The sequence below is a fragment of the Lissotriton helveticus genome, chromosome 10 (genome assembly GCF_964261635.1).
Source record: "Lissotriton helveticus chromosome 10, aLisHel1.1, whole genome shotgun sequence".
NCBI lineage: Eukaryota > Metazoa > Chordata > Amphibia > Caudata > Salamandridae > Lissotriton > Lissotriton helveticus.
The window spans coordinates 190,277,209-190,289,980 of NC_136071.1; the positions used below are offsets into that span (position 1 = coordinate 190,277,209).

The window sequence follows — 12,772 nt, forward strand, 5'->3', positions numbered from 1 at the left end:
CATCAATGCTACTCAACGCCACTCTATTCCACACTCCGCTACGACACTCTACTCCACTCTATGCCACTCCACTCTACAATACCATACTCCACTGTATGCCACTCTAGGCCTCTCTGCTCCACTCTACGCCACTCCACTATACTCCTCTGACGCTCCGCTCCCCTCTTTACTCCACTCTGTGCCACGCCACTCTATGCCACTTCACTGTAGGCCACTCTCTGCCACTTCACTTTAGCCACTCTACGCTGATTGACTCTAGGCCACTCTACCCCACTCCACAACACTCTACACCACTTCACTCTACACCACTGTATGCCACTGAACAACACCTTATGCCACTCAACTCTACGCCACTGTATGCCACTTCATACCCCGCCACGCCCCCTCCACACTGACACTCTATTCCACTTCATGCCACTCTACACCTCTACACTGTACTCTGCACCACTCTACACCACACCACTCTACTCTACTCTGCTCCACTCTACTCTACTCTACGCCACTATACGCCATTCTGTGCCTCTCTACTCTACTCCACTCTATGCCGCTCTACGACACTCAATGATCCTCCACTTTACAACCTTCGACTACACTCTATGAGACTCCATTTAACTCTATGATACTCTACTCTACGCCATTTCACTCTAAGCCACTCCACTTTGCCACTCCACTTTACGACACTCCACTCTATGACACTCAATTCAAGGACCCGACACTCTATGACACTCTACGACACTTCACAACACTCCACTCTACACTGCGCCACGATACAATACTCCACGCTGCAAAACTCTACTCCACTCTGCGGCCCTCTACTCTTTCCACTCCACTTTATGATCGCTACTCCATTCTACGCCACTCCACTCTACAACAGTCTACTCCACTCAATGCCTCTCCACTCTACTCTAATCCAGGCCACTCTAACCCTTCCACTTTACTCCCCTCCACTCTATGCCATGATACCTACCACACTCTACTCCACCCTGTAGCTCCACTCTACATCTCTCCACTCTACGCCCCTCCATGCCACTCTACATCGCTCCACTCTACGCCCCTCCATGCCACTCCTCATCACTCCACTCTACATTACTCCACTGTACTACACTCCACAATGTTCCACTCTATGATACTCCATGATAACCTATGCTGCTTCACAACACTCCACTCTACGCCACTCCACTCTATGCCACTCCCCAACGCCACGCCACTCCATCAATTCGACTCGCCTCTACACCAGTAACTTTTGGCCATGCTGAACAGCAGCCTCATCGGTGTACAACATGGCTAAAACACATTGGTAAAGCCAATAGCTCTTGCATAGGGGAGACCTATTGGTCTTGCCAATGCTTGTTTATTGGTGGATTTCTTCTCTGTCCTCGTGTTGTCCCACCCTTGGATAATAGCTCATTTATGATGGCCTTTGTATGGCTGAGATGTCTCTATACGTTGCTGACGTCATGGACATACTTTTCCTTAAGTTTTTTGTGACTTTCACTTTGCACTGCTATTCGTTTACTCTCCCCGAGTCTTGCTTTCTACTTACCCTCTTCCTTCTTTCTTTTGCCATTCTTGGTGAATGCAGCAGAAGTGGCATCCCATGTTTAATCTTTTGGCTTCTTTCAAGGCGAGAGGGTAGCAAGGAGCTGTGCTACCTTCATATTAACAGTTAACTGCCTACGAGCCATTCTGGCAAGTTGCTGAAACTGCACGGACCAACTGGAGATATGGCCTGACAGTTAGAGCTGCTGTCCATGGAACTGGGGAGCAAGGCTTGAATTCTGGCATTGGCTCATTATGATCTGGCTTGAAATCACAGCTGTTGCCAGACTATTATGTAAGAATCACTAGGAGAAGTGCTTTGGCTCCGCCCACATGTTGGGAGCTTGTAGTACATGTTTTGTTGGGCAAAAGTTGTGTGCTTTCCACAACAAAAAGTGCTTACCCTCCACACAGCTGTGATCATTTTGTTTATTTATCTAGCTGCCTAAGCTTGAACTTTCAGAGTCACATGCATGACACTGCAATACTATTAGACTGTCTTAGATAACTAGATAATTAATTTTGTTTTCTTATGGCTGCAGCACCAATCATTAAGGACAAGGATTTTTAGGTCTGGCTTGACCGTGCAACTGTCACGTAACCTTTTAACCTGCACCAATATTACTCTGCAGTTATTTGCTTGCACACAAATACATATCCATTCTAGGTGCCATTTACTTATAATGCTTCAAATTACCATACAACATTCCTTTAAAGCCAGACCTATTGGCATAGCCACTACTTTTTTGGGGGGATTCTGGTGAATTTACTTAACTCCTTAGGAGCGTTGTAAATTCCTCCCCAGTGCTGCGCTGTCCATTATCCGGTGCTGAACTGGACGTCCAGCGGTCGCACGCAGCACTGGGGAGGTAGTGGCCGTGACGACCGTTGGCCGACGGCAGCAATTAAGGGGTTAACTTTCTTGTGCTTCTAAAAAACATGCCTGTCCTCCATGACCCCTGCTGGTTTCCCTGCTCTTTATTTTCTCTTCCTGTGTCTTGCTTTCGGCTTCCCATCTCCCTTGTTTGCCATGCTCGGTAAGAGGAGCATATTAGTAATTATGGCGCATTTCTGCTCTCTCCATTTGACACAGCGCAGGAAGTTGTCTTTCTGCGTTGCGCCAAATCTTAGTAAATCTGGGCCCTTGTGTTTAACTCCCACTTAATCAGATTACTTGACCTTTTAGAAGTCCCCCATCAAATTGGAATTTGAAGCTACTTGTGGCCAAGCTTCTTGTCTTCTCACTGTTGTTTGTATATTTTCGTGTTGTTGGTCATGTACAGTACTATGTGCCTGCTGTTGTAAAACTGAAACTTATTTGACTCTGTAATGTGCTCTGACAGACTGTTGGTAAGGAACGCGCTACATGAAAACGCTAATAAATAAATAAAATTCTAATGCTAACGAGTTGCATTTTGCGCCTCTCTACTCTACTCTACTCCACTCTATGCCGCTCTACGACACTCAATGACCCTCCACTTTACAACCCTCCACTACACTCTATGAGACTCCATTCAACTCTATGATACTCTACTCTGCGCCATGCCACTCTATGCCACGCCACTTTACGACAATCCACTCTACGACACTCCATTCTAGGACCCGACACTCTATTACACTTCACACCACTCCACTCTACAACACTCCATTCTAGGACCTGACACTCTATGACACTTCACTCCACTCCACTCTACTACACTCCATTCTAGGACCCGACACACGACACTTCACTTCACTCCACTCTACGACACTCCATTCTAGGACCCGACACTCTACTACACTTCACACCACTCTACGACACTACATTCTAGGACCCGACACTCTGCGACACTTCACTCCACTCCACGACACTCCATTCTAGGACCCAACACTGTACGACACTCCACTCCACTCCACTCCACTCTACGACACTTCATTCTAGAACCTGACACTCTACAACACGTCATGACACTCCACTCTACACTGCGCCACTCTACAATACTCCACTCTGCAACACTCTTCTGCCCTCTACTCTACCCACTCCACTCTACGACAGCTACTCCATTCTACGCCACTCCACTCTACAACAGTCTACTCTACTCAATGCCACTCCACTCTACTCTACTCTACTCCAGCCCACTCTACAACACCGTACACCCTGCCACTTTACTCCCCTCCACTCTATGCCATGATACTATCACACTCTACTCCACCCTGTAGCTCCACTCTCCACCTCTCAAGAGTGTTTTTTAAGCATCAGAATATAGACAGATCTGAATAATTGAAAATTAATGCATTAATGTGTAGGATTGTACCAGAGGCAGGTTGTTAATTGCAAAAGTTAAGTTTATTCAGCTCTGCTAAGCAGTATCACTGGGTCGCCAGCATATACTCTATTTGCTAGAATCCTTATCAGTCCTGGCTACGTGAGAAAAAGGCAGTTGGTTTGTCGATAAGGTAGCGGACATTTTAGCGGTGAGAGAAACCACGTTCTTTCCTTCCTTCTCGTGTTTGCGGCATCAGCCCGGGAACTCTCTGCAAACCACCATGAGGGCGTCGCTGCTTTTCTTCCTCCTTTCTGCGGGGTTTTCTCTTTTTCTGGCCGAAGCTGAGATTGGGCCAAACACATCAAAGGCTAAGAAAGTTAAAGCGCCCAAAATAAAAGAGGAGGAGAACGTCCTGGTGCTCACCAGCGAGAACTTTGGAAGGGCCTTGAAAGAATACAAGTACCTGCTGGTCACGTTCTGTAAGTAATTCTTTTGGGCGTCTAGCAAATGTGCCCCGTTATTTATTAAGCATTGTATTTACAATAATCTTTATAGCGTTGACACGCATCCTTCTGCCCACTTCACAGCGCTACATTACGTAACTGCTTTTGAGAGAGTTTACTACTTCAAAGTCAAGCAACAGGTTAATATGTTTGTGTGATTTGGGGATGATATAGTTTCTCTCACTGATGGATTTTGTGTGAGGGTTCAAATGGTGAGGGAGGGGCTGGAAGGATAATTAACAGGGGATCGAATGCTGCCAATTCTAAGGAAGAAATGGCATGCAAATTATACACAAAGTAGAAATTACTCTTGACCGTGTCTGTCAACAGAAAAAACATAAACCTTTTATTTTTGCTTTATTTGATCTGAAAATTTGGAAATGAGGAACTAAAGGAACGTGAACGTGCAACTACATAGCAGCTGTGTAATATTTCATTTAGAATTCTCTATGTACTTTGTCTGCATTTCACAATATTGATGGTAATGACAAGCATTGCTATTGTGAGCTCAGGAATCTGGGGCGAGGGGCAGAGTAACATGTCCTATTAAAGTTAAATACACATTATGATGAAGACATCAAAAGGCTGGGAGAGAGAGGGTTAGAGAGAGCTGGCCAATGAATGGCTGTGTGTGTAACTTTCAGGACTATGCAAGTGGATTTAGAGTTCAGAATAGGCAGCGAATATAACCTTACCGGTATTTAGGGGTTGCCACTGTGTGTAAGCATGCTTCTGGGGGGCTAAACATGCATGACTGTGGCTATTTGTGTGCGTCAGTATGAAAATGAATATTTGCACATCTGTGTTTGCGAGAATGTGAGTGAGCATACATATGTGTGTGATGTGGTGCATTAGGGTGTTCGTGTGTGTGTATTAAGTATAGTCTGGGTCACTAGGGAATTATTTGGCATCGGAGGACCAAATTACACGGCAGGGTTGACAAAATTATGCGGTTGCCTAAATTATGGAGCAAGAAAAGTCCAATTATGCGGTGTAATGCAACACACTTTGTGGTCGTTTTGCTTCAGTATTTTTTTTTTACACTTGTTAAAGTTGTCTGGCTATAGTTTCCACATCATTAGTACCAGTTTAACACCTAAATATAGCAATAAGTATCAATAAGCTGAGTGGTCAACCTCTGTGAAGTGTTTTATTGCCACGTTTTAAAAAAACTTGTGATCCCTTTTTTTTAATCAAATCAGCAGGCAGCAGCTGATGGATTACGTGGCACATTTGGCAAATCCATAATTATGCTAAAATTGCCTCGGCCGCAAAATGGCATAATTCCAGTGGCCCTGGGTTATCCTTTGTCCGCTTACAATGATAATAAAGTGAGATAACCTAATGTCGAATTTACGATAACCAAAAAGCATTGAAAACAAAGAGATTGAAGGTCGCATATGACGTTTTTTAAAAACTAAGGACAGCACCGTGTTCGCCTACCGAGGGCCAGGCCCATATCCTAAACATGACGTGGCTCGGCGGCTTGACCCCTCGTCCCTCGCTAAGGTGACGTGGCTGAGGCGCGAGCACCCGAGTGGCCCAAAGCATTAGGAAGGAACAGATGGTACTGCGTGAGTCAAGTGAGCACGTGGTGGCGCCATTCCCTGGACTCTAAACAGGGCTTAGCCATACAAACCGGAAAGATAAGAGTTGAATGCATTAATGAAAGCTCTTAGAAACTGGAAAAGCATAGGCAAAGCCAATAGGTCTGCGTTTAATGTGCTCACACAGCGTGAGGACAGGACATCCGTGCAAGGCACGTGGGAAGGTGCCAGCAACAAAGGACAGAGAGGACTATAATTTTGAAGTAGTTTAAATCAAGCACTCTAGGGGAGGTGGGTGGATGCGGTACAACATCCAAGAGCATTAGGTGCGAGATGAATATCTCATCATTAAGACGTGATTGACAGCCTCAAGCCTAAGGCTGAGAGATGCTCGTTGAATAAAGGCAATGTCTGAAAGTGGCACTCCTAAAGCCCGCTCTGTGTATATTGCTAGCCTATTTGAAATTTGTGATGTGAAAACCCAGACCTAAAGAAAAGAGTATACTTTTTTAGGTCTTGCTATACAGAACTTTACATTTGTTGCGGACCTCATGTTAGTAATACTTCGAAGAAGTACATCTAAGACGTATAACAGAGTGAGTGGGCGTTGGGTCACAATACTTCAGTCTTTGGTTTTCATCACTTTTTCATAGTTTTTCATTGTCTGGGTGGGCAGTTTATCAAGGACCGGGCATTTTGTGGATGATTACCTTGTCCCATTTGTGTTCCTACTGGTTTTGGTGAAGAGCTCAAGTAGTACCTTTGTTAGATTGCAGAAACAACATGACATTTAGGTTGTATTTCAGTGTCAGTGTCTGCACTCTGATGTATTTACTTTACTGACATAATTACACTTTTATTGCTGCTGTATGGTTATTTGAATAGGATGCACATTCTGTTTGTCTTTACAACAGGTTAAGACTATCCATTAATCACACTTTTACGTTCATTTACATATTTTTAGGTGTTGCCTGAGACAGAGCATGCACTGTCACTTCCAAGACATTTTGTTAGCTTAAAGGTTTGGAGACTGCCCATTAATTACCACCAGTTGGCTTCCTTGTCACTCTTATTTCCTCGCTCCCATTTGGTCTTTGGGTGTTGGCTTTACTTTCTCTTCATATGTTTCTCCATTCCTTGGCGCATGGACCAAGAACTGCTTACTTTTTTTCTGAGTGTTCTTCCACTGTGTGTGTTTTTTCTTCTAGCTTACCATTTTCCTCTATTTGCAGCATTCATTAGGGGTCTATATGTTTGCAGCTCTTTTTCCTTATCTTGGTAGCGTTCCAGGGTTTTGCTTTCACTTACTCCATGCCCTTATTGTTTGCTGTCCCGAATTCGAAAAACTTCACATTGCCAGTAAGCCGCTTTTCTCCGGACATTCTTTTTTAGGCCGGCATAGGAACCACATTTTATATATGTAACATAACTTACATATGGCAGCGTTCACTAAGAGTTTATCTTTGTAGCTCTTATTTATCTTGGTTCCATTCCATGCCTTTGCTATCACCTGCTCCTCTTTCTTGTTGTTTGCTCACTTTCCAGTAATCTTTTCTCTGTTCTTTGTAGAGCTGCTTAAACCATTGACAAAAATCTACCTTAAGTAATATGTTGCAGCCATTGCTAAGATTTTGCATGTTAGTAGCTTGTCTTCACCTGGATTCCGTTACTTGCTTTTGCTTTCACCAGTTCCCATACAATACAACAGACCATACCATACCATACCATACTATACCATACCATACTATACCATACCATACCAATACATATCACACCAATACATACCATACCATACCATACCATTCCATACCATACTATACCATACCTGCTTTAAAATAAAACTTCGATTCTCTTTGTAAAACAATGAAAAAATAGTTGAGACTCAGAAAAAGCCCTGAAATGGTTGCTTTTATCTTTCTGTTTGCGTAAGATCTCCTTTGGACCATACCAGAAACCTGCATTGGGCTTAAAGCACAGCACATCCATTGCTTATTTTTAGTTTGCTTTATTGTCATTATTAAATCTCAGCGGAGACAGCAAAGGAGCTGTCGCTTGCAAGACATTTTGTTCGTTTAAAGGGGGCTTACAGCCTGACCATTGCTTACTATTGGTTGGCTTCATCGTCTTACTTATTTGCTAGCTCCTGTTTGGTCGGGTGGGCTGGTTTCACGTCTTCTTCATATATTTCACCCTCCTCTGGAGCATGGCCCAGGTACTGCTTCCTTTCTTTGTGAGTGTCCTTCCACTGCTAAGCTTTCTCGCCTAGGCTAATTTTGTATTCCACTTACAGCACAGCACTTACTGAGAAGGCATGCGTTTCCAGGCCATCTCCCAACATCCCCCTTCTTGCATTGTTGCTTGCCCCATCCCCCTTGCCCCTCCTGCATGGTTGCTCTGTCTTTGTTTCTTGACCCATCCCTCTCCCTCCTTCTCCATTGTAGCTTGACCCGTTCCCCACTGCCACTTCCCTCGTTCCCACCAACCCCTTCCTTCATGCTTTGCTTGCTTCGTCCCCTCCTGTGTTGTTGCCCCACTAAAAGTGCTTGCCCCATTCCACTCCTTTCCCCATCATTGCTTGCCCAGAGCAGCCACACAACATGGATAAAAGAAAGTTACAAATCCAATACATTTTGCATAGGCGATAATATTGACTTTACCAATGCTTGTTTGATTAGAAAGTAAAGATGTGCACGCACATAAGCTTTTTTGCAGATGTGCAGAAAATAAAGGCCCTTTGTCAAAAAAGGCTACTATGTAATATTTTTCTATTCAGGACTTTCAAGTTCACTACTCCCAACACAAACTTCAAACACTGTTCTTGAAGTGTAAACGATAAAACTGCTATTGCATGTTTAAAAAAAGGGGCTTTGCCAATGGTTCTTTTAAAGTACTGTGCCCAGCCTTATTAGGGCATTGACGGTACGCCTTCTTCATGCTCTTGGCGACACCGATATTTTGGTGGCCCTGATACCCACGGACTGGAAGTGCCTGGTAGATACTAGTTCCTCCTAGTAGCAGGACGATTGTCTAATACATTTCCTGGATAGCCCATGGTGGTCATTATTTGTGGTGCAAGTGTGCGATTAGCCTTGAAGATGGCGCGGTGTGCCCAGAGTCTGCACCAATTGATGCATTCACCCAGTTACCCATTCTCAATAAAACAGGCACACACAATCATATAGATTACAAACTATAGGAATAGAAGTAGAAAAAAAGAAACCATGTCATCAGCTGAACGTGGCAGGCGTAAACTTGCAATACAGAACTAAAATTAAACATAACTACTGATGGCTGTCTAGCCATGATATTGTGCATTGTGTATCATTGTTTTAGAGTTCCAATATAGTTGTCATGTTTAGAAGTAACTTGTTGGCCCACTTGGAGCAATATAACATAGCTACACTATTCAAAATATAATTCTAATCTGGACTCTCAATAGACTTTGCACTGGGTGGCTATCTGCTAATGCAAACATGTCCAGTGTATTACTGTTGGACTGATCCAAAGTGTCCAAAATAATGCTTCTAAACGCGATAGCCATATTGGAATGGTAAAACAATGATACACTATGAACAATACTATTCCAAGATGGCTGCGCTGTTCAGAAATAATGGTCTCATGAAATTCAGCACAGTGCAGATGAAATGAGTGGCAAGTGAGCATCCTGGTTGACTGTCAGATGAGTTGAAGAAACACAAAAGGAGAAGGAAATAAATGAATGGGGACCCGAAAAGGAAAAGAACACTGTCACCCGTCCAGACATTGAAGAGTGCTCATTTTCTGGCAAATGTTCCCTTGTGATCAACTAAAATGCTATTACTCACAGGACCATAGAGCCAGTGGTAGAAATGGCCTAGCGCATTGCCCTTTCCACAGTGCTGTCATGGGGAAGAGGAATGTGAAAGATGCGCGAACAGAGAGAAGAGTGTTGACCTTAAATTCCTTTGTGTACCTATAGTTATATAGAGGTTTTTGTGCTTTTTATTATTATAAGGGCCTGGCAGACAAACGCGTCTGAGGTCTAGGAAGAGGGTCTAGCTAAGATTGTAACAAAAAAGTCCTCTACCCACAGGTTTGTCAAAGGAAATAACTATTACCAAACTCATTGCTGTCTGCAGAAACCTTAGTGATTCCGTCCAACAAAATGGCAGCCGACAGGCATTAATACATCTTAATACTAATTCACCGTCCAAGGCCCAATATATGATTTTCATAATAAATAAGTCCAGTCTACTGCATTTGATGTGATTTTTTGCTTAGAAACAGATTAGATCTGTGGCATCTAACTTTACATTCCCTTATGAGCCAATCAGGCCTTTACCTTTCATGATTGGATTATCACCTTAGCCAACTCAGACCTAACATATGGCGCATGAGCTTTCATACAAGGTAACCATCCAGAATAGAGTGCTAAAATTAGAAATACATAGAAATATGTACCGTATCTGAATAATGTGGAGTGGGATGATTAGTCCTGGATAGAAATGGCGCTAACCGATTTTTGGTTTGTATTTGTTAGTTATCAGTTATATGGGTGCTTAGAGAAGGGTCAATCATCCAAATGCCCTCAATTGGATCGACAGATCCGTTAAACAGTATACAGGTCCCTAGCACACCAAAATACAGTTCTTTATAAAATAGTAATTTTACAATTATCACATAGAAAGAATTTTCTCCTCGAGATCTTTAATGTGCGATGTCTTGTAATATTTTCTCGGCAACACGTGTTTCGTCGTATATGAGTAACCAAAGACTTCCTCAGGGCTGAGAAAAGATACAGAGAATACAATAATGTAGACCCCACTTTATTGTAGGGTTTTCACTCACATTTAGTTTAGAATATAGACACCTATGTTCATATTAACATCCCATCAGCCAAGTGTCTATACATACCCCCACCATAAACAAGTGGTAAGCTTATCTTAAAATTTGGTGAGGGACAGAAAAGGAAGAATCACATCGTACATTGTGGATCCAATGTGTGTGAGAAAGATTGTTTATCAAAATTTCATCTACAAAAGGGACATTGATACGCAAGGTCGACGTGTTTCGGAAGATACCCAACCATGCAGGGTTTATAAAATATCGTTTTGAATACATGAGTATTCTGCAAGAAAGGTCCTGAGGAAGGCGGTTCTATACTGCCGAAACGCGTCGACCTTGCGTATCAATTCGCACTTCTATCTGCGATCCCTCAGACGCAGAATAAAGAATGAATGCAGTATGTATGACAAGAATGGGGTGTATGTATTTGTGAGAATGTCCAATCTTTCATATATTGTTTTCTCTGCATGGAATGGTGGTTTTTATTGATTGCATTGTAGTATTATGTGTTTTATATAATGTGTTTTTGGAAATATATAAATTGATATGACAAACTGATAAATGAGAAATTTTTGTACTAAGAAATATAACTAAAGTGAAAAAAATAATAAAACAATAAATTAAAAAAAATGTTGATGTTTGCCCATATGTATTAAAATATAAAAGTTAAAGTGTTGGAGGTGTACCGCTAGAATTATAGAGGTCAAGGGGGAATATTTTCTGATAGTGTTTTGCTTTTCCTCTCTTTCCCTGACCATTGCAGTAAATATAGAGGGGGTCCCATTCTTATGTTAATCCACCCATAAAGGCCTAATGGCTTTAATTTATACTTTTCACAATAAACAAGTTATGCCCACTGTATTTGTCCTACATTTTCATAATGACCAGATTAGACCTGTGGCATCAGGCCTAACTTTTCTCAATATACCAATTGGGTTGGTCACTTAATGTCTGTCGATTGTCAAGTTAGACCTGAAAACAGCAGGTAATCTGTGCTGGACAGCACCTATTACCTATTTCAAGCAGTCAACCAAAACTGATTCAAGTCTTGGCTCAATAAACCATTGCATGCACTCCTTAAAACCCTATGGAATCTGGAGGTCACTGATTCAAGCCTTAATGGGTATCCTCCTCCTTTAATAACATTCAACCTAAACAAATGTGTACTGTTGAGGAACCATAATACCTGTATTTCAGTACTTTAAGATTTGGGTGGAAATGGTAATATAACGAACCAGTTATTATTGAGTGAGATTGTTCCCAATTAAACTGTGATATTTGTAATACCTTATAGGCTCGCTGAATCATGCAGTCCACTCTCATCTTAAATACCAACGTTCTGTTGCCTGATAAGTAGCTTTAAATAAACAATAAATAAATGCCTCACATCAGAGCACACAGCTTGAAATCCTTCACAGTGAAAAAACACCGCATCCATGAGGGTGAGCCTCGGTCAGTTTATTTTCTGAAGGTACATGCGTTCTTTGGCACTACATATATATATCTTTAGTTTTAATTTTTTTCTTTCTCTCGTTCCTTCTCTCTCTTTGTTGTTTTCACTTTATTTTCTTTAATTTTCTCTTTTGCTTTCTCTATTTGTTTCTTTTTATTTTATTCTGTCATTGAGATCGGAGACATGAGGTATGTATTATCGCTTTGCATTGAGGACACCCTGGTATTTTTTCAGAAACTCAGACAAATGCTGACTTTACTGAAACAATTCAGGAAAAATTCTCTGGGTTGATTACAAAATGGTTGAAAAGCCTCGTGCTCCCTGTGGAAATGCCGGCTAATCGGCGGAATGACTCACTGCCGGAACTGGGATAGGTGTGGCAGCCTGGGGTATGATAGTATGCAGGGTTAGATTGGAATGAACCCTAAAAACAAGCATTTTCAATGCAAAAGGTCTTGCATTTGCAAGCGTTTTAGCTATTTTTATTTATCTATTTTGCTAATTAACACATAAATAAAAGGCATTGTCATTTACAATGCCAATTGCTCAAACTCTTGTAAATGTGAGACCTATTCAAAGAAGCGGCCGCCATTGTCCCGGCAGCTCGGAAAGTGAAAGCACGCATGGTGCGCTGAATGTGGCAGGAAAGCATGTAGTGCC

The 12,772-nt window shown here is 42.3% G+C and overlaps 1 protein-coding gene across 1 annotated transcript in view; it reads left to right on the forward strand.

Annotated features, from left to right (window-relative positions):
• Positions 1–4,006: 4,006 nt before the first annotated feature.
• Positions 4,007–12,772, forward strand: part of PDILT (protein disulfide isomerase like, testis expressed) — a 303,945-nt gene continuing 295,179 nt past the window's right edge. The window contains exon 1 of the mRNA XM_078665093.1: positions 4,007–4,264. Coding sequence (XP_078521219.1) covers positions 4,066–4,264 — 199 coding nt within the window. The 5' untranslated portion in view covers positions 4,007–4,065. The remainder of the gene's footprint in view (positions 4,265–12,772) is intronic.